Raw genomic sequence first — 22,931 nt, 5'->3', positions numbered from 1 at the left:
TTTAAATATATGACACAGGATACACCTGGCTGTTAGTAAAAGCACTTTGATCCTTGCTTTTACATTAATGATGAAAACCACTGAACATAAACTGAAGAAATCAAATAAATACTTAATTACAAGCACTTAGAATTAAACCAGAAGCTAAAACTATTTAAATCAATACTACAAAGTATTACTACGCATGATGTAAATTAAGGAATTATCAGTGCACTGCATAATCTCACATCTGTTTACATGTTTTATTTACCTGACTCATCTCTTCTATATATACAGTTAAGCCTGTTGCACATTTATGCCCCTCAATGTGGTTTTCATTATTCCTAATGCTTTATTCTGTTGCAAAGTTATGGTAAAATCCCAAAGTACACTAAAAGTACATGGCCATTCAAACACCACACGTTAACTTGGAAACTAACATGGCCAAAACTGCTGTAGAGCTGAACTACAACTGTACTATTCACAGTTGAATAATACTCAGTGACTTCACACAGGCAGAGAAATCCACCATCTTTAAAATTAATTAGGTATTTGTATATGTCACCTGTTACAGAAAATAAATTAACAATTACCATGTCATTAATCCGTCCATGGTGTCCTGAGAATGTCCTGACAATCTTCCTGGTTTCTATATCGAAAACACTAATACTGAAGTCATCAAAGGCAATTCCCAGAATACCACTGCCAAGAATCATTAGCACAGATAATAGTGAATACTCAGAGACAAAAAAAACACCAAAAACCATATTAAAATCATGCCAAAAATCTTTTATCCTGAGATGTCAGATAAAAAGTATTACATTCCTTCAGTCTAATAAAATGTCTTGCATTTTGTTTTGTCAACTAGTAGTCAGTTGTATTTCAAAGCATCAGAAATTTAAACTTCATTAGAATATTTGGTTGTCATCCTAGACTTACATACTTTCAGCAAAACAATATGCACATGAAATAGCTTCAGTTTCTTACCTGTCTCTGTGAAGCAGTATTCCACTTGGAGAAGAAGAAAGCTCAGTGGAGTAAACTAGATCTTTAGTTTTAAATTTCCAAAATTTAATTAATCCTTCACTACCAGCTGTGATTATCAGCTGGTTTAGTCCATCCACTGCTATCCCCCTAATGGCCCCCTCATGTGCTGCAAATCAATGGAATAGAAAGTTGTATTTTAGAATTTAAAAACAGCATAGAAATCAGCAGAATGCCAGACCCTGTTCCATGTCTTCACCTAACTACACTAAATGAATGGTAAGCATGTGACAAACAATTCTAGAGCCACCTCAGAAGACTGCTTGCATATTAGCAGTTTCTTCATCAATACAGAAACCAAACTGCTTTCAAGCAAGCACCTAGCATGCAACACAAAAGTTGTGAGTAACTGAAGATCATACTAGCTTTTATTTCTACTCCCAGTTTGAGGAGCTTCATTTGAATGTGAAATTTGAGAGACATTTTGAATCACTTGTGGAATGCCACCAGGGGGCCTGACCACTCCAGACAGAATTTAAAGCTTCAGTTCTGGCACAAAGGCTGGGAGTTTTCCTAGGCTACTTTACACTGCAGTGTAAAGACAAAGCATAGCTCCTCTGGTTTTGGATCAATTTTATTTCTTAATCTATGGCTAGAGTTACTGGCCAGTAATCAAACTTAGAAAATTAATCCCCCTACCAGGCAATGAAGTTATTAGGAGATCACTTCATGTCTGCTATGCTAGATGGCTTTCAGAAACCCAGTAAGGTTTTAAGGGTTCATCAGGACTCTTTCCTTGTTTCTACAACAAAAAAGTTCAGATCACAAGGGCACTATTATAAGTTGCAGACTTACGAAGCAGCAGCAAACATACATGTATATTTCATGTCATGTATACTCACATATGCAATGACTGAAAGGAAAAGTCTGAAAACTATGGCATTAAGTCCTAAGTTTGCAGCTGGGCAACTGAAAATAATAGCATATGCAAAAAACTGGACTTGCTTAGAATTTCAATTTCCCATGCATCTAAAGTATTCTTTCATTTTTAAGCAAAGAGCACAAAACAGATGGGAAAATTCATCTCAGAGATAGAACCCTATAACAAGAAGCCAAGTACTAGAAATGTGATTATCTCAAAAAGACCTGAGGTCAGAGGATCTCATTTTAGTGCTAACCATTTTGTAACTAACAATTTTCTGTTAATTAAAACCAAATATATACTAACACCAAAGATGTTAAAATAGCAGGGATCCTGTCCTTCAGAGTAGGTGTCAAATTACTTTTGATTACAAGGAAAGATAGGACAGTGTAGGATAATTAGAGAAACTGAAAATTCCCCAATTCAATTGAGAAGCTATGTTATATTTCCTAGTTGTCATCATTCTGTTAAGAGTCAGTATTTTAAAAGTGTAGCAATTCTTACCTCTTTCTTTGCCATAACGCCCTCTGTGAATGCCAGACTGCATGTTATACACATCTACCTGTCCAGTTGACAACCCAATTACGGCAAAGTTCCCACATGAGGTAATGTCAACCGCCTTTCAAGGGGAAAAAAACAAAACATCTAAGAAAACAACTCCTTAAGCTTATATATCATTACCAAAGTTGCTATAAGATATATAACATACCAAGAATACAAAATCCTAAAACGTTTCCTTAGACTTCCTCAAGGAAAACTACACAGAACAATACATCTCAAAAAAGTAGAGAGAGGAGCTCTTAAAATTGGCTAATTGTCAACAAGTAATAAATACAGCAGTGCACACTTACAAAGGATAATTAAATACTTAGTGACATCCATCAGAAATCATATCTAATAGTATCAACTCTGTAACCTAAATGACTAACATATATAACCAATACATCAATAAACAAAATCCCTAAATAAAGTTCAGGCATGCTGACTGCAAACCTCTTTCAATGCCCACGTTGCCAATGGCACCTCAAAACTTTACAGACTTTACATAGTAAGAAACAAAGAAACAATGGTCTAGAGGACTGTGGAAAGATATAGTCTAAAGAGTCTAGTAGCTAAAAGCAAACCAGGTGTTTACAAGTGAATTGATCTTGTCTACCACTTAACTACTAACCATAACGTCATAAAAACAACTTGTCACAAGATACAGTAGTATGAATGCCTAACATATGAAGTATGTGACAAGTGACTACTTGTCGTGCAAGCTCGTAAACTTTAGTAAACATATGTATCTTCTTCATTGAGTATCTGACATTCATTGTGTTCAGCTCAAGTTGAAAAGCCATTTGGAAACACATTTTTCTGTATTGGCAAAAAAAAAATCTTCAGCAGTTTGTATTCACAGATCAAATTTATCTTCACAGTCATATAGTCAACTCTACATCACTGTAACAGATTAAAGGTAAACACCAATCATCAATCTGAATCAGAAAATGATATGTGCACTTAACCTGGATGTTTAAGAAAAAAATACACATGCAGCATTTCTCTTAAGACCATATGTATTACAAAACAGCTAGCAGGACACTGAGCTGGCAGAAAGCACTTTGCAAAGCAACTAAAACATGTCTAAATAGAGTTTTTTCATCCTAAATATATTGATTCTGTACAAATAGAAATCAAAATAGCATATACTGTAATGTTGAAGAAATACTATCCTAAATAAACTTACTGTTGCATATATATCAATAGGTTTGTGTTTGCTAAATTCTTCTGGCCTCAGTTTATGAGCTCCCATGGAAGTTTTCTGATAGTTCCAGGTTGTACAGGTTATATACCCTTGATGACAGGCAACAATACCATCCCAGTCACTCTGATGTGCCACTTCTGCAATGTAACACACTCCTTTTAGAAACAATCATTCTAAAATCAAATAGCTCTTCTGATATTGTAAGAAAGAGAACTTTGAAACACTTTTAGGGAGAACAGTTCACATTTAGTGTTCTTGTTGGACAGTCAAAAGGCTACCACTCAAAAAAACAATCATCTGGCAATCAGTTGTGCACATACTAGTGTAACTAAAATGCTAAAAAAACTACAAGCATTTTTTGGTATATTTCATGTCTTTGTATATTTGAGTCTATGCTGTTTGAAAAGCATATTTAAACTTAAATGATGTAAACTGCTCAATCCATACATATTTCCAGCTGAGCCTTTTTAACTGTTTCTTCAGCTGCTGAAGTAGTAGAAGGCTCTAAATTAAAAATTTAAAGCAGGTTTTAAGAGCTAAGTCTGCTTCATGTAGCAAAGCACTTTTTTGCATTTTCAAGGAAATCCTTCCTCAAAAGCTCTGTATCCAGACTTTGTAGTCAGATATGATATGTGGGGATCTAAATGAGCAAGTTTCCTTTTTTTTTTTTTTTCTGGAATATATACATTACCAAAAAATTGGGTATATCTAGAACTTCAAAGAATAAAACAACCAGATACAAACTGGATCACTTCACCGAAGACAATATAGCAAAAAAAGAAACAACTCCAACTAAAATGTACTTAAATAAATGTTTTCTTATGTCTCCAAACATATTCAAGGTAGTTCTACTACCCTGAATCAAGGAGGCAGGTCTAACATTAATTTTAAAAGTGCATATAGCTATATATATACACATGCATATATTTGCAACAAGTATGTACTGCACCACTGAAGTCTGCAAATATAGACACTTTATGTAGTTAAACAGCTACACAAAATTGTAAATCCAAACCTTTCAACATACGAAACAATCAGCCATCCATCCTTGGAAGACAAAAGAATAGCTACACTTAGGACAACAGATTTCAAGTCTGAAAAGGAGGTCATTAATCTAAAGAAACACATTTTAATGAAGCAAATAATTGCAATTCTGCTTCAAAAAGTTAGGTTCTGTATTTGCATACTGAATTTCAAATTAACAAAGTAATTGAAATTTGACTTCAAAAACTCAAAAAAAGAAACAGGGGAATCAAAATCAACCACCATAACTAAGATTTCCTCAGCTGACAAAGATCTTCATCCTTCCTAACAGCTGGTTCTCCAGCCTGGAATAATACATACATCAGAAGACTCTGGCTCCTGTGCTGAAGATTTTCAAGCCAAGAGACAGTTTAAACATAAAGATATTTGAAATAAAAAACTTGTTTTTTCCAATAGCAGAAAACTTTACCAAGTAAAATGGCATTTTAAATTACCGCTCAAGAGCTCATGAAGAGTAAAAGAATCTCAGTAATGTCATCTTGATAGAGCACAGGCTTTCAAAACAGTAGTATCTTGAGTGTTAAAAGAAAAAATGATGAGCTCTATAACGTATCTCAGACTACTTACCTGAAGCAAAGACTGTAATTGGTGGAAGTACCATCGTATCAAGCTTCAGACCTTTCTTTTTTGATTTCTTTTTGTTAATTGAACCTTAAAAAAGAAATTGTCTCAATCTCATGGCTACATCTGAGAATAATGGTTTAAAAAGGAGTATTTACTAAATGTAAAGTTCCAATTAAACCTGGCTTGCATTAACACAGCATTGCTGTTACCTAGCGTTTGAAAAGCTAAAAACATTATTAATACAGTTCCTGTCAAAGTTCATGTGATGCTGAGCAAATCACTAGCTTATTACATTCACAAATATACTACTCAACCCATTTATACAGGATCTTGTGCCGACAATCCTGCAGCAGATGTTCCCCATCATAGCTAAAACCAGGGTCATACAGATATGACTATATAAATCAATATATAACACCCAGCCCTTTAAATAACCAAAGAGTCAAGAATTTCAAATTTATGCGCAAAGGATATATAATCAACTAACATACAACTGTACCTTCAAGTCTATCTAAATACATATATATCAATATATAGACATAGATTTTTAAAAATAAGAATTATTTTAGTCATGCCATGCTCTCTGAACTGTACAAGAAAGTGTCCCTTAACCATGGCACTGCATGAACAATGTGTTTTTAAATTAAACTCTACATTAAATCAAAAGAACTAAAGTCCATAAACATGAATTAACTAATGAGTTAGTCACTTAAATGGAAGAGGAATAGGGTAAAAAGCTGTAATTACGCATGCTGAAATGTCAACTATTGCTTTATACATTTTTAATACAAAAATCACGCCTAAGTTTTCCCAAAGTGAAATAACATACAGTGCTAGGCTACATAAATTACTTTTATTAAGTACAAACAAATCTGTACACTTCATATACAAACAAATCCGGACACTTAATATACATCAGAAAAGACTGAGTTTGCAGAACAACTGAGGTGAACAGTTTCCATGCAACAGTTAAGTGAAAATAAGGCCTAATGTTTTACCTCATGTTTGCATAATTACTTCTTAGGGCATTTTTCACCAATATTTGTATTTTCACTGAAATACTTACCACGTCCTAAACTTTTATTGAACTTGTCATGCACTGTTGAAAAAGACTGCAATGTTCCATCTTGACCTGATAAAATATTAACAGAGAGCAGTGAAGGAAACTTTCTCTTTCCTCATAAGCTATCTGAGCAAGAAAAGCAGAAGATAAACACTAAGAAACCTCAAACACCATAATAAAGTATTTCCTAAAAATTCCAATCCAGGAAAACAACGCAGAAACATTATAAGCAGCAGTCCTAATGGAGCATCATTTTCTATGGTCTGTATTCCATTCCAACTACTTTGCTTCACACATGATCAGAGTAACACCACTTTTATGGACATCTTCTCCGTGTTCAATTCCCCTTCCCCACTCCTTTCTCCACTACAGTATCTAGCTGATCCGAAACTTCTGTGATTAAAACCTTAAATAAACTGTTATTAATACTTCCTGCAAATACCTCCATAATACTTACAGTGCTTTCCCATGGCCCCATAAACTCCCTTACCAACTACAATATTCCTTTCTTTATCCTTTGTCTAATGAACATATGCTGTTGCTGGTTAAGAACTATGCCTAGGTTAGCCAGTAAGCTAACCCAAGCAAAACTGGTAAAAGCTGAGTTGTCCATAGTTTCTGTAAATCAGGACACTAATGGGACTTCCCACCTCTACCCAGGGACAAATGTTCACTGAACCAACAAGAATTTTAATAGAGGGACACAAGGCTCGAATTTTAAACTAGCAAACAGGTCCACTTTGCTTGGGAGATGTGGACAAAGCAGAAACAGAAACTAATAGTAAAGGAAACTGCACAATGCATGCAAAATTAAAGTCACTGAGATGATTTTTAAAAATCAGAAGAATCACAAAACATTTTTACTAGGCCAAACAAGTAAGGAAACAAAGAATCAGTCAAAGTGAACTTAAAAAAAACTGAAAGAGAATGGAACAAATATAGTGCTCAAGCAACCTCTCCCTGCTGCTATACAGAAATACAACAGGATGTATGTACTGGGAACTGGGAGAAATGTTGAGCAGGATGAAAGTTTGTGGAGATGCCCGTCCTGAGGAAGCAAATAGCATTTGAAAGGCACCCCACATCATTGCTACCTCATTTCTGTTGCACAAAGTTCTACCACTGGTTCAGAAAGGAATGTAGAGAGTCAGTCTTCTTACACTGCAGATACATCAGATCTCAAAGCTGGAGATCTTTTTTACTTTAGCAGTTGCCTCTGTGCCCTCTCCATAAGTTTCAGTACAGTTAACAAAGCAGTAAACTGCAAAGCCAATGTGGAGATCTGTTAAGCAGCTGTTGATCATTACTATGGTTCACCTGCTGTGAGCTGAATTACTATCTAGTAAATAGTTACTGAATCAAAATTACTAGTTGGATGACCAGTAAGAAATTTTAGCACACGTGGTTTTAGCGCAGTGTACTGCTGTGCCGTATTAGGTGTAATATTCAACAAAATGTTATGTTTTCAAATGTTGCCCATGTAGACAATTTCATTACTTGGGAGTAATTAAAGATTAGGTGAAGAGCCTCTATTATTCCATTACTGAAGTGTTCCAGGCCGTAAACCCGTCTGATCTAGTACTTAATTTCCTAAGGGGTGTATTTGTGAATTTTTAAATACACTATTTTCTTAGGAAGGGTAGTCGCACATTCTTACATTTTTAGATTAATATCTTGTTAACAAGCGACCTTGGGAGTATATATTACAGACACAATTGGGCTGTAACAAATTGCAAAGACACTACAACCCACAAACCTTGCTCAAACTACTGGAAAAAGTGGAGTGGCTCCCCTAAGTTACTAAATGTATTATGGGTGTGATACTGTGATACTGTGATTATGCTGTTTATTTTTCCCTGTCACAACAGAACTTCTCTAGTTGTTAGAAGTTTTCATTTTGATCAGCTGATAGCTCCTTAGGGATAAGGAAACATTTTTCTTCATCGCACACATAAATACAGATGATAAAAGTACCTCCTAAGCTTTTCTGCTTGTATCTACTTTTCAGCCTACCTGCTGATACACATTCCTCTAGGGAAACCATGAAACAATTTGATATAGTAATAAATAACACTGTTGACATGAATCATTTACTATGTTTCAAAAATACACATATTTAACACATGAAACACAATATACTGTATTAATAAAACAAAGACACTTAGCTCTGCATGTTTATTACAGCAGAAAATCAGACTGAAGAACAAGAATGAGAATTCATACCTGCGCTAAGAATTTGCTCTCCATTTTGCCCATGGTATCTGATTTTTGTTGGTGGTGCACTATGTCCCATTCGGCTTCTCAATACACGTCCTGTACCACCAGGTCCATCAAAAATCCACACCTGTCTCCCAAAAAAGAAAAGCAGAAACAGAAAGCTGATAAACACTCCCCTGCCAATAATTATACCTCTTGGCAGTGGAACAGGCAAAGCTGGGAGCTGGCACAGCAAACTTCACACATTGGCTTTCTAAAACTCTGGAAACTTCCACCATAGCAGCTGATTGCTTCTTGCTGTTCATTGTGCTTCACAGAAAGCTAATGGCATCAGAGGACATGCAGCACAAGGGATTTTTATCAACAGCAACCACTTGTAACCAAGAACATTATAAAAATAGTTCCAAGATCTAAGATAGTACACCAGGCTATAAAGTGTAGTTCTCCAAAAGTGGATCCAAAGCTTTGTTCTTCAAGGCTATCACAAAGCAATAAATGAAGCAATGACAACATGGTAGTAAATCCTTACACTGTGCCACTACAGATTGACTCAAAGTCAGAAACTTTAGTAACTCGAGTTTTGTTGCATTTATTTCACTTGAGAACTGCTGCTTCAATCTGAACTACACATTTACACTTTGGAGGACAACATGAGAATAAAAAAACCATAACAGCAGCTATTGTAACTTACCCGTATAGCATTATCAGCACCATTAGTAATAAGAAGTGGCTCTCCAGGGACAAACGACATACCAGCTATTGCTGTGGAATGGGCATCTTCCATCTGACACATAAGTTTCTTCTCTTCTAGATCCCACAAAGCAATGTGTCCAATTGGGCTACCAGCTGCCATGACTGGGTGTCCATCTGCTCAAAAAAAAAAAATAAAAAAAAGAAGTTCAAAAGGTTTGCTTATTATCCTTATTGACTTCTCAAATGTTAAAACTAAGGCAAGAAAAGGCTATAATCACAAGAAAAAAAAAATCTCAAGCTGAATCTAAAAATAAGATGTTTTAACTGAAATATTCTAGTATTTCACACAGAAAAGAAACAAAGTTCACTGACAATAAAAACAGGATTTTTTCATATCAGATAACGACAAATGTATCTACATCCAGCAACTGATGCTAGATGCTTTGCTTGAAAGCACAAGAAATATTGTACATGTACCATTTTCAAACAGTGCTTTATACTCCCAATTCTTCCCCAAACTTATTAGCCTTCACAATTCAGGATGTGAGAGCTATTGTATCACCACTCTAGAAGTTATCAGTTCTTTTTTAAAGTCTTCTAAAGTTTTTGGCTCAACAGCTTGCAAAAATAAATTCCAGAAGTTGATTACAGTTTTGTTCAATCATTCTAAGCAATAATTAAAATCTCAATTCACAGAATTTCTAATTTTGTTCTATTTGCTCTATCCTGGCTAATATTAAGGAGATAAACACATCATACTAACTCCTAAAAACATACTCCAAATATTCAAGTAAGTTTTAAAATATCATATCCAGATAAAAGTCCACCAAATATCACGCATAACTGGTAAACAATCTTTTCACTCCAACCAAAGAAGAAGGTAGTTTCCCATTTGCAATTACACACATCATAGATAACTAAACCAGACAGTCCTGGGGTTTTCTTTTCCAGTAAAGCTTCCCAGATATGGAAATATGCCAAGTTCATTTTATTTACTCAAAGAGTAACATGAGTACATGAGTTCAAAACAATCAGGTTATATTTAAACTAGACGTCCTAACTATAAAGACAGGAAGAGAGAGAGATTAGAGAACATCTGAAACCCACGCATTCAAGCAGGTAATGAAATTATTTAACCTTTTTAACATTTCAACTTAAATGGCTGACAAAAAAGGCACTCCTTCCATTTCTCCCAAGTCTTTCCACAAGCCTCTCCAGTAGCATTCTTGCTCAACGGGGTCTAAAATCTATTTTCTGTTAAGATCAGTATGTTTTGTCTATTCAAATAAGATATTAGATTCAATATCAACAGCTCTGTAGGCACGATCAACATTAAAATAAATGGCTTCAGTAATTAGTAGACACTTGTTAGATTAAAAACGCTCTGAATATAAACAGGGTACCCTAGTAACAGCTATTTGGTAGTCACTCAACTATGAACATTGTAACTTTGTTTTTAAAATGCACATGTTCAGAGTAGTTTATTCTTAAAAAAGAAAAAAAAAATCCTTAAGCAATAGTACAACTCAAACAGTCATCTGAAGTCCTAATCCTGCAATAATTTTTCATGAACGGATCTTGCAACACATGCAAAGACCCAGCAAGGTTCCATATAGGTGTAAAGAAATGTACTTGTATGGAAATTGCAATTTAGTGTTCCATTTTCTGGGAAAGACACTACTGAGAAGTAGTGTTGGATACTAACTTCCAGTGTACTCATTACTCTGCACTAACTCTGATATAACTCTGTACTCTGCTAGCTCTTGGCACACTGTAAACATAAACTATCTTTCTTTTCTTTGAAAAAGGAGTCCTGTAGGGCACACTTCCTGTCCACTGAGTCACTACACAAGAAACCACCATAAAATAGCCACCATGATGAAGACGCATGATCTCCCTCACTTATCGGTAAATTTTCTAGATTATCTGTGGCACTTAAAAACCAAAACTCTCAGCCCAAATTTTGCTTCTGAAATGCCTTATCAAAACATATTTTAGTTTTAGTGATTATATACATAATTTCACTAAAAATGCTAAGACTTACCTGTACGAAAAGATATTGCTGTGATGGGACCCCAGTCTTGTTGAAATTTCATCAAAGTTTCATCAAACTTAATATTATGTACAATGATATGACCTGATACAAGACCAATCGCAACAACATCCACTGCTGGAGCCTGCAAGAAAAATTTAACACCAACTAAAATGAAAAAGGAAAAGCTTGTTGCTACACTAGTAATATCTATACATACAAAATAATGTATCTAAGTCCAGGACAAACGGTAAAGAAATAAGGCAACTTGCATAAGACCTTCTATCTATATTACCTTGACACACAACTGATAAATCTAAACAAAAAATGAGAGATGCAAGATTTTGTACTTTGTCTCCACTGGAGGAAACAATTCTGTTCCCAGAAGCTGGAACTCCTTTGAAAACAGCTAAGTTTTCAGTAGTTCTGGTAGACTATTATGCACCCTTCCACACACCGACATGTTTACAAGTTTTATCCAGGACAACTGCAGATCATTTTCAAAGCTGTCATCAATGCTACAGATGAGTTTTCATTAATTTTTATATCTACAAAACTAGAGCAAATACAATTATAAAATCTTTTACTGAAACAGCAAAATCTACATTTGATTAAGCTCCAAAGCAAAACAGATTTAGCAAAAAGCTACCAGTGCAATGGAAATTACATGATACACATGAGACTTGAAAACAAACTGTTTCTGTGAATTCATTACATCATTCAGTGAATAAAGACAACGGACATGATGAACACAAAACAGCTAAGATGCTAAATGCAGAAGAACTAGGACTAGAGGAAAGGCAGATCTTAAGCCTTCAAGTCTACCTCTCTTCAATGTCTAAAATGCTCAAGAGAGGTTTATTAAAATTACCATACAAAATACAAGCCATCTTTATTGCTGTAATTTTAAACATTATTTTTCTTGCTGTTCTTGACCAGTGATGTCAGAAAAAAAAGATATAGCAAATACTAACTTGTTCAAGAGTTGTGACTTTTAAGTGCCATCCTGGAAATGAATATAAGAGTTTGCTGGAAAGAAATAAATGAAAAGCATAAATCAGTTAACCGTCATTACCTCAAAGGTGACATAACTACATAATATGAATAGGGAGGAAGACCTCTCTACAAAAGTTGCTCCCCATGCGTTTCTGCTCTTAACACACCTCTTCAAAATTCTTAACATCAACATAAAAAACCAGTCTTGGTCCAACTTCTAATAAAAACAAATCCCTGATTTGCAGAGTAACTTCTGCAAATGAAGACACTAAAGCATATTATAAACATATCTCGTTTCTTTCACAAATGGTAACAGCCAAAACATGCAGTAGGACTGTCCACCAACAATGCAGCCATGCAGTACTTATTAAAGGTGAAATTGTGAAGACAGTATTTAAGAACAGACAGAATTAAAAAGCTATTCCATCACCACAAATACAGGTTGTTACTCTTAAGAGAGCTTGCAGCCATGTGTTACCACCTTTCACTTTCCTTTCTTGCCAAAGATCATCAAACCTCAGTTCTTTCAATGTATTTGTCTAATTATGCCCATGCATACAGACAAAATAATCTGTGCAGAGAACAATCAATCAAAAATATAAATTGCTTACACAGCAACATTGCTAAAAGAGTAGTAACAGTCTCATACGTTTTTACACAATTAGAAGAGAAACTAAGTCATATAAGGAAGACTTTTTTCACCTAGGATGTATTGCATCTCAGATGCTGCAACAGGCATTGAAAAGATGTAAGAGTACTATAAGTAGATATATTTACTTTTCTGTATTTGTAGGTTATCCCTGCTTCCTGATTTACATAACATATATGGCATCTCCAAAACATTAGAATATGAAATATAAAAAACAGCAGTGACATCATTTAAATATACAATAGTTATGAAAATAAAACACTGAACTATGCAGGTTAAACTAACATCTATTTGAAGTATGTACACTAACATGCAAAGAAGTTCACTGAAGCTCAAACTTTCATGAGAGACAACTACATGCCTGCACATCTCCTTTTTGAGTACAAAGATCAAATGCTAGTAATTACCTCCACACTACCTGCCAGCAATTCCTTGGACAAAAAATATCAAGCTTGGAAGGAGGGAGGTAGAAGGCCTAAACACGCATTTACTATTATTTTAATTATTTTAATGGGAAAGCTACATGTTTCCAAGAAATGAAAAGAAAAAAAACAAGAATTCCTGAACAATCCCTGACATTTTGCAGAGAAAGTAAACAACACGCAACTTGAAAGGCATCAGCATTCAGGGAGCAGCAGCATTTTTTGTTCCTGGAGACAGACCAAGTGAAGACTTGTGCCAAAGGACTCATTAAAAGATATCGTATTCAAAACCTACTGTCCTTAAAAGTATTATTTGTTGCATATGAAACTACTTGGAGCATGAATGATATCCAAGTTTTTAAGAATCTTACTTGGATCTTATATTCCATAGCTGCAAGCTTCCTTGTTCACTCCCAAGGAGAATTTTATTCAAGTAGGTGCTGGGATGCAGAATTGCAGAAACTGCAAAAGTGGCCTTATCAAAATCCACTTGAAGATACTCCTCTGGAAAAAAGTAAGAAACTGTGTTAGTCTGGCTGCCCCTATAAATCTGCAGGCTTGTCACCCCTTGCAAATGTAAAGGCAGAACTGGTGTTTACCCTGTACAAATCTCATAAGTGGCGTTTCTTGCATTAAAGGATTAGCTAATAAGTAACAGGACACACTAGATTTGTTTACATTACAACATCTGCTGGCTTGAAGGTATAGTTTCTTCTTATAAGCCTACCTAACACAACAATGCTGGCAAAATGGTAGCGATTTATATCTTTCTGAAGGATTCCTGCTCCTGCCTAGGCAAAACACCTCATCTGATTAGCATGGCTTTTGTTTGTTATAGCAACTCCATATCTCTAAACCCTGTTTGCAGACACTTTTGAAACCCAGCATCCAAGGAATTACACTAGTCAAAACAATGAGAATGCTTTCTAAAGAATAAGATTCAGGGAACTGAAGCAGGATTTCATAAGGTATTTTACAAAAGCATGAAGAGATACTGACACCATCAAAAGACTATTTTTAAGAATTTCGTCTTACCCAGACTGGTAAATATCAAGGAACTACAGGATTTCAGAGATGGTGCCAAAGCTGCTGTATCACAACCTTTCCCAAAAAATGGAACACTAAATAGCAATTTCCATACAAGCACATTTCTTTACACCTATATGGAACCTTGCTGGGTCTCTGCACATGTTGCAGGATCCATTCATGAAAATTTATTGCAGGATTAGGACTTTAGATGACTGTTTAAGTTGCACTATCTCTTAAGGATTCTTTTTTCTTTTTTAAGAATAAACTACTCTGAACATGTGCATTTTAAAAAACCTTTTTCTAAAATTACTGAATGCTTAACAATGCTATCCTATAAAGTAGTAACAAAAATAAAGTGTCTCTTACCTTCTGACTCTATATTCCAGACAATAAGAACATTATCAACATCCACAGAGATAACATGATCACCAAAAGGCTGCAGAAGGTGTATCTTTGCTTTGTGACCTTCATAGGTATGAACCACCTACAATTTCAAAGTAGAAATGTTTTCAGTATAAGCTGTTCAGGTAGCATATCATGTTAACATAATACCTGAGGACCACTAACAGATCAGCAACAAGTTTAAATAAAATACATAGAAACGCCACACAACTTGAAGTAGAAGACACATCATTTCCTCTGACATTTAAAACTGTTGGCAAAAATATTTTAACTAAATATTTGTAATTATTTAGTTTACTTTTAATAAATTTATGTGAATTATCAATTTATCTTTTAAGTAACCACTTTATTATTATAATCAATATAGAAAACACAGGTAGACCATTACAGAATTTGTTCTTACATTCCCGTTTTAAGTGTTTTATTCCCTCTTCTACAGTTTTTGTTTCCTAAAATCGAAGGTACCAAACATCTGCAAAAACAGATGTTTGTAGAAAATTAACCATATTGGAAAAACAAACACTACACAACATTTTGTACTACTAACCAACACGTAAACTAATAACAACCTCTTTGTTCCTGGCAAAAGCATGGAGAATGTTGTCATACGAAGCAAATATCAACATGCGGTCTGCTGCCAAACATGTAATATCTTGTGGCAAAGCATTACCTGTTAATCAAACAGAAGAAAAGTTCAACAAGTTTCAGGTTCGTAACAGAAGAGAACATCTGACAGTATATTTATTTAGCATGGTGACCCACCAAGAAAGCTCCCTGTTGAATGTTCTGTTAAATGTCTTAGAGAACTGCACACATTTCAGATAATTAAAACACTACTGTAAACAACATCATGCTGGTAAAAACAACATAAATAACATCAGATTGACAGATGACAAAGTGTTGAAAAACTATTACAACTTACTGAATTATCATGGTAAGTAAAAGCATGCGTTAGCTTTGTGGGGGCTTATAAAGAAGTTATCCCAACATAACACTTCCGTGGACTACCAGAGCCCCACAGCCCACTGTACTGGAAAGACAGATGATAAATCAAAGTTTCAGCATTAGTAATTGCATATTATGTGAAGTCATTCTGTTGACCTGGACGCACTCCTGCACCCACTTCCTGAATACATCTAAAGACACCAGGAATTTACCGCTCTAAGAACAGATCTCACTTTCCACCTTGTGACTGGTTCAGAAAGACTACCTACTATTTATCGTGATCTGCTGCTTTACTAGCTTAGATGGCAAGAGAGTCAAAGCTCCAGATCACACTGAGAAGCTGCTGGTATGGTCCCAAATGGTAGAAAACTGAAAAAAAAACACTAGGGAAAAGTACTCTCAATCTAGGGAAATACAAAAATGCACAACAAAGCACTTAATGATTGTACAGAGAAATACTAGATCAAAAATCAGTCACTGTAGGAGTACGCCTATGATACAAATGATCAAACATGCATTCCCCACAATAATGCTTTGTATTACGAATTATTATCAGACACAAAGAATCCTGTATCCTCTGCTGTACTGCAGCACAGCTTCAATGGGAAGAACTAAACTAAGAAAATGAAAAACTTTGCACTTCATGAGAGGTTTCATTTGTTTGAACACCTTAGACACCTTCCAATAGAGCCTTTGAAGCGACTTAAGTCTACAATCAGGTTACAGATACCCAGTACTCCATACAAGCTGTATGCAAGTCTGCTTAGGCCAAGAGAGTTTTAGGCATACCCCAACTAAAGGTTCACAGCACCAACCACATAACATCAATAAACCAACAACACCACAGAGGCACATCGTTTATTTTTTTCAATCACAATTTTGTATGGAAACACCTCAGTTTCTCAAAAACCCTAAATGAATATGTCTGTCAGAAGATGTAGCCCACTGAAATGGATTTCACAGAATATACAATGTTATTATGATTTTGTAAACTGAAACCAGAAGTTACATTAATGTGTTTACCTCTGTAAACTATTCACTGCTGATCTTTTAGATCTAGTCCCAGTTGTGTGACATTTGTTCTCAAGTTTATAGGTGCTCTGTTAATGAAAAATATTTTACTTTATGAGGTCTGTGTAAAACTTTGTGGTATACAGAAGTAAACCTACTTTTGAAGACAGCGCACCATCTCACTGAATCATCTAAATGTCAGATGGAAGGGTCCTTTGGAAATCATCTAGTTCAAGCTCCCATCCAGCTCCTCCCAAAGCTGGACTATCACCAGCACTACATCAGGTTAACTGTAGCTATGCCCAGCTGAGTCTTGAAAACTTCTGGAGAAGGAGATCACTCAAGCTCTACACTGTACTACAGTTCCCTCTTAGTCAGGGCCATTTTTCCTGACCTCCACTGTGACCTCCTCAAGCTGCAAACTGTGGCTGCTGCCCCTTTTCACTCTGTCTACCACCACAAAATCAGGTCTGCCACCTTCATAACTGTCCTTGAAGTAACAGGCTGCCTCTACATTGCCCCATATCTTTCCTTCTGTGAGATTAAACAACTCCAGTTACTTCAATGACTCCCCTCATACTGACTGCTGTAGGCCCCTGGCACTCCCCAGTTCCTCAGCCTCCCTCCTAAAAGAGAAATGGGAGTGGTGAGAAGGGGAGAATCACACTAACTGGGTATGGCAGTCCAGATATGGCCTCATCAGCACAAAGTACAGAAGAATAACAACTTGCCCTGATCTGCTGGCAGCATTCCTAATGTAGCTCAGAACACTGCTTGCCTTAATCACAGTTACTGCATTTTTGGTCCACGTTCAACCTGGCATGAGCACTGCCCCAGCTCCTTCTCAGCAAGAAGCCACACAGCCAGTCAGTTCCCAGCTTGTTCTGTCCCAGGTGCAGGATTCTGCACTCGCCCTTGCTGAACTTAGCAAGGTTTATGTTGGCCCAGGCCTAGTGTTTTGCAGCACCTCCCTGGAGTGAGATGCACCACTCTGGGTGTCAGCTACTTCCCCTAACATAGTATTATCTACAAGTTTTTACTAAGAGTGCATGCTGTCTCAACAGCCAGGCTGTTGGCGAAGATGCTGAACAACACAGGCCCTGCTGTTGACACCTGGGGTACCACTCTGTTACCAACTGCCAACTGGATGTCAAGCCATCAATTCAATCCTTTGTATCTAGCAGTCCAGCCAATTTTTAACACTCCCTGAAGACTTTCAGTCCCATCCACACCTGTTTCATTCCTGTAATTATTTTCTTCCTGTAACGTAGCCTTCTAGTTACTACAAAAACAACAACAGAAAGGGATCTGGAACTGACAGCTTTATTCAGTGCTCACTCCTTAAGGCCTAGGGGTGCTCTTGGAAGAACAAGATGACAAGCACAGGAGGTTCACAAGGTATATCCCTATGAGAACTAAGCTACAGTTGCAACAGCAGTCCAGCTCCCAAATTGATATTCAATATTTCTGAGACTCCTTTCAACATGTTTCAGCGTAAATACTGATACAATTAATCTTCCTTTTTTGAGCTGAGAATTGAGTGCAGATGTCTGACGTGTTAAAAAAAGAAAATCAAGAATGAATGATGTGTGCATACTTACTCACAGCAACAATACCAAGCTTCTTTACCTGCAATGATAATGTTAAAAAGACATTTTTAGTAATGGGTTGCAATGCATTTGCCATAAACAGAAATTCAAAATTCTAGGAATCAACCTAGATGGCAAAATCAATTTGTAAGCCTCAAAATACAGAAAAATTATTCATCTTCAATTTCAACAGTATCTACTGGAAAACCCACAGACAGCAGTCAAAAGGAATGGAGAAATGTATTTGCCAAAAGACAACCATTCAGCAAGAGTAAGTTGCACTTCTTGATGTACTTCACGCTAATGCACAGGAAATGAAGCACAAATTTAGACACCTTGCAGAGCTTGGGTAAATTTTCACATTATCTCTCCTTCAACTTTATTCGAACTACAACCACACTTTGTTATTATCTTATCTTTGTTCACATAGAATTTGCTTCAATTATGTTCATCTTTGACTAGTAATGATGATTATATTTCAAAATCTGTGGACAAGATTGACAAGAGTGAACACTAACAGAGCGCCAGAGGCACAGGAAGATCTGTGCTGTCTGCAGTCTGCTGTTCAACCTAATCACTTCATTCAGTTCTGTCTTTGTTAATATTTCTATACACTGAAAATTCTTTTATTTGCCCTGGTGAGACCGCATCTGGAATATTGTGTCCAGTTCTGGGCCCCTCAGTTCAAGAAGGACAGGGAACTGCTAGAGAGGGTCCAGCGCAGGGCAACCAAGATGACTGAGGGAGCGGAGTACCTCCCTTATGAGGAAAGGCTGAGGGAGCTGGGGCTCTTTAGCTTGGAGAAGAGGAGACTGAGGGGTGACCTCATTAATGTTAATAAATATGTAAAGGGTGAGTGTCACGAGGATGAAGCCAGGCTCTTCTCAGTGACAAGCAATGGTAAGACAAGGGGGTAATGGATTCAAACTGGAACACAAGGGGTTCCATTTAATTTGAGAACAAACTTCTTCACAGTGAGGGTGATAGAACACTGGAACAGGCTGCCCAGGGAGGCTGTGGAGTCTCCTTCTCTGGAGACATTCAAAACCCGCCTGGACACATTCCTGTGTAACCTCATCTAGGTGTTCCTGCTCTGGCGGGGGGAACTGGACTAGATGATCTCTTGAGGTCCCTTTCAATCCCTAACATACTGTGATTCTGTGATACAGCAATAAGTGAATCAATCTCAGAAGCTCTCACTTGCAGAACTGAATTAGGCTCATCAGTTTCCAAACAGCAGAAGTTTTAACACAAACTAACAGACTGCCTCTCAGAACGGCAAACCGCTGGCGAGACCTGGTTTATCCAGCGACGAAGAAAAAGCTTCAGCGCCCGGCTGCTCCTCCGCCCGGCGGACAGGCCGCGCTGCAGAACCCGGGCCGCACAGCCGCGCGCAGGCGGAACAGGCGCGTTCCCCCAGCAGCTTCCCCTCCGCCTCCTGCCGCCGAGCAGCCCCGCTGGCCGCCCAGGAGCCCCGCTGGCCGCCGAGCGCCGCGGCCCTCCGCACACGCTCCCGCTTCACGACAGCGAGGCGGCTGCAGGGGAAGCGGCGGGGAAGGGGAGAGGCGGGGGCCCAGGCGGGGGCCCAGGCGGGTCGCCCAGGCGGGGGCCCAGGCGGGGGCCCAGGCGGGTCGCCCCTCGGGGCCCCAGCCTCCCCAAGGCCCAACGCGGGCCACGGAATGAGGCAGGGGAGAGGGCCGGGAGGCCGCGTACTCACGTTGTAGGTGTGGACGCTGCGCCCGACGGCGGTGGCCAAGTAGAACTCGCGGTGGCGGCCGTGGTAGCGCAGCACGTGCGGGACGTGGCCGCTGAACCGGCCGAGCACGCGGAAACCGGTGAACAACCTGCCACCCTCACGCGCCATCGCGCCTGCACGCGCCCGCCGTCCGTGCACAGGAAGCGTGTCACCCCCCCCGCCCGCTTCCGGCCACCCGCGCCGGTGCTCCGCCGAAAGCTGTCCCCGCCGCCGCGCCACTTCCGCTACCGGGGCAGCGGTGCCTGGCGGCCCCGTGCTCCGTGGCTGAGACGGTGTGCCCGGCGCCCGCTCCGGACGCGGGTGGCCCGGCAAGGCGCGCACGGGAGCGTCAGCGCTGCCAGCCCGGCGGGCGCGGTGCCAGCGCACGCAGGGGCTTTCACCCGCCAGCGCGTTTCAGAGCCCCAAAGCCGCGAGTGATCTTTTTCCCTCCTCTTTTTTTCCGCCTCCCCCCCTCGCAGAGAACCGGCCCGGCTCAGGCTGCGGGTGCGGGGCAGCCCCGCGCAGCGGGAGCGGAGCGCTCGGAACCGGCCTCCAGCGGCGCATCCCGTCGGGGCCGCGGGGCGCCCCGGCCACCCGCACCAACAACCTCTGGATTTCCCAAGGCGTTTTGTGTTTAATAAGTTATATATAAAAAAATAACAAAACAAAAGACAACCCGCAGGATGGTTTCGTTGCGATGACTGCACGGCGGCAATAAATATTCAGCAAAGTCCGATGGAGGGGAAAAAACCAAAAATCCCCCTATCCCAAATTGATGTAGCTTCTCCACACCGCCATCAGCTCGCGGGCCCTGCTCTCGTCGCACGGGACTCGGCTCGCCTTCCCGGCCGCGCCGCCCTGCCACCGCACACGCGTTAGCGTCCCGGCACCGTCCCGGGCTCCCCGCGGCAGGGCTGCCCCGCCGCCGCCCCGGCTCCCGCACCCACCTGTGGCGGCCGGTAGCCGGGGCAGTGCCGCTGCACGACGGACAGGGTGCTGCGCCACAGCGACGGCCGGCGGCCGCAGCCCCACGCCCGCTCCAGAGCGCACTGCAGCAGTCGGCCCGCCCGCTCCGCCCGCCGGGAGTCCTGCGGGCAGACGGGCGGTCATGGCCCCGCACCGCGACCCCAGCCTTGCCAGAGCCGTCAGCCCTCAACCCCCTTTCCCTTCAGCGCCTTCCCACGCATGCTTAAAAAAAAGGTTTCCCACCCTTTCCCCCCGCTCGCTCCCCATCCCCGCCCCCTTCTCCCCGCTCTCCTTCCTTTTTCTCCCCCCCGTTTTTTTAATCTTCTCTCCCTTTTTCCCGTCTTTCCTCCCTTTTCCGCGTTTTTCCCTCTCCACCCTTTCCCCCCTTTTTTCCACTTTCTTATCCGCTGCTTCCCATTCTCCCTCTTTTTCTCTCCCTTTCTTTTTTTAATGGAAAGGGAATGCCCCGTAAACGCCGGGGGACGCGTGCACCCGGGCGAACCTCGGACTGCTGCAGGCCCGCCGGCAAGGGAGGCGCGTCCTCGCAGGTGTGAAAATCGAGTTGTAGCTCCTGGAGAGAAACAACAACAGGGAATGCTCGTTAAAGCCACGGCGCCTGGCGTCGTCGTCGCCCGCTCGCCTCGGACATCCCATTAGCGGACGTCCCTACTGACCCGGCGCGCCGCCACTCTCCCCCGGGGCCGCGCAGGTTGTGCGCGGCGACGGGACTCGAGCGGCAGCGGCGGTGAGCAGCCGGGGCCAGGCTGCGCTGGCCGAGCTCTGCTGCTTAGCCTGGGCCCGCGGCCGGGCTGCTCACAGGGGCCGCCGCCCCGAAAGCCGCCGCCTGATCCTTCTGCTGCATGCCGGTGCGCATGTGAACCATCCGCGTAGCTTCTAAACTGCTCATCACCTTTGCAACCGTGACACCACCATCAGCATCGGTGAAGCGTTACACAAGCGACTCTCAGTCCTACGGGCGGGTCTGCAAGGCGCCGGGAAGGGTCGGGTAGCGCTCTGGCAGCAGCCGCTCGGGCTCTTGTTCTCCGTCCCTACCAGTCCGAGCTCCAGCGAAGCCCGTTTTAGTAAGAGAGAACTTCCCCGTCCGGTTTCACAGGCACCGGTTTACTAAACTAGCCGACGCCTGGCTTGCTAATCGAGATTTTCAGAAAGTAGCTAGCAGCGGTCAAGGGTAAAATCGTGGAGACAGTGCCGTCCCGACAGTTTCCCTCCGATGCCACCAGAGAAACCACCAACCTCTTTTTCAAAGGTCATGTGTGGATCCAAAACGTTTAGGAGATCCTCTTGTATCTCGTCGTGGTTACAGAGGCTGAAATTGTAGGTGGATCCCCGCGGTAAATCGGCGATCTCAAGAAAGATGATCAAGCCACAAAAGACTGTGTAAGAAAAAGCCAAAGGTTAATTCTCCTGCACCGCTACGTGACTCGACAAGGCACGGAGGACAGGTCTGAAGAGAGGGATGCTGGTGCTTAGGGAGCACTAGAAAAACTGGTTGGTTACCCTTGTGATTATACATGGTGTCTTTACACGTTTTTCTCCTGCTGGGCTTCAGGTCGTTGCTGGCTTCATATATGTACCTGTACGCCTACGGAAATGAAGGTTTCCAATTCCATAACCGGGGCTCATTTGGACGTCTCATGCACCTCTTTCCAGAACTGTAAATAATAATTATTCAGACTTGAAGATGTGTCACGGATTCAAAAAGAAACCCGGGATAATGAATAATAATCAACCGCAGCATCCAAAGCCAAAACAAAACAAAAGCAAACAATAAACTCCACAACAGCCAATCTTGCATGAAATAAGTGTGAATAGCCCTTCCCATAACTGCGTGGGGTCCACCTTCAGTGTGGACTTTTGCAGAAACACGTGGTTTTCTCCCAAAGACGAGACAAAATGCTTTAGGACACCTGCAGATGGACCA

The 22,931-nt window shown here is 40.3% G+C and overlaps 1 protein-coding gene across 2 annotated transcripts in view; it reads right to left on the bottom strand.

Moving 5' to 3' along the window:
• Positions 1-20,170, bottom strand: part of WDR36 (WD repeat domain 36) — a 33,602-nt gene extending 13,432 nt beyond the window's left edge. Inside the window, exons 1-15 of one of the 2 annotated variants that reach the window (XM_080362235.1) lie at positions 20,006-20,170; positions 18,301-18,328; positions 15,313-15,413; positions 14,708-14,825; positions 13,684-13,816; positions 12,220-12,274; positions 11,258-11,390; positions 9,212-9,387; positions 8,527-8,647; positions 6,307-6,372; positions 5,244-5,327; positions 3,615-3,769; positions 2,390-2,504; positions 967-1,132; positions 573-681 (exon numbers count right to left, since the gene is read on the bottom strand). In XM_080362235.1, the coding sequence (XP_080218361.1) occupies positions 573-681; positions 967-1,132; positions 2,390-2,504; positions 3,615-3,769; positions 5,244-5,327; positions 6,307-6,372; positions 8,527-8,647; positions 9,212-9,387; positions 11,258-11,390; positions 12,220-12,274; positions 13,684-13,816; positions 14,708-14,825; positions 15,313-15,413; positions 18,301-18,328; positions 20,006-20,152 (1,707 nt within the window). In that variant the 5' untranslated portion in view covers positions 20,153-20,170. Of the gene's footprint in view, positions 1-572; positions 682-966; positions 1,133-2,389; positions 2,505-3,614; positions 3,770-5,243; positions 5,328-6,306; positions 6,373-8,526; positions 8,648-9,211; positions 9,388-11,257; positions 11,391-12,219; positions 12,275-13,683; positions 13,817-14,707; positions 14,826-15,312; positions 15,414-16,711; positions 16,741-18,300; positions 18,329-20,005 lie in introns of those variants that run through there. The other variant, XM_080362236.1, reaches the window with a different exon arrangement.
• Between the last annotated feature and the right edge of the window lie 2,761 nt (positions 20,171-22,931).

This window comes from Nesoenas mayeri, assembly GCF_963082525.1.
Source record: "Nesoenas mayeri genome assembly, chromosome: Z".
Lineage (NCBI taxonomy): Eukaryota > Metazoa > Chordata > Aves > Columbiformes > Columbidae > Nesoenas > Nesoenas mayeri.
This window is presented reverse-complemented; position numbering and strand designations above follow the sequence as displayed.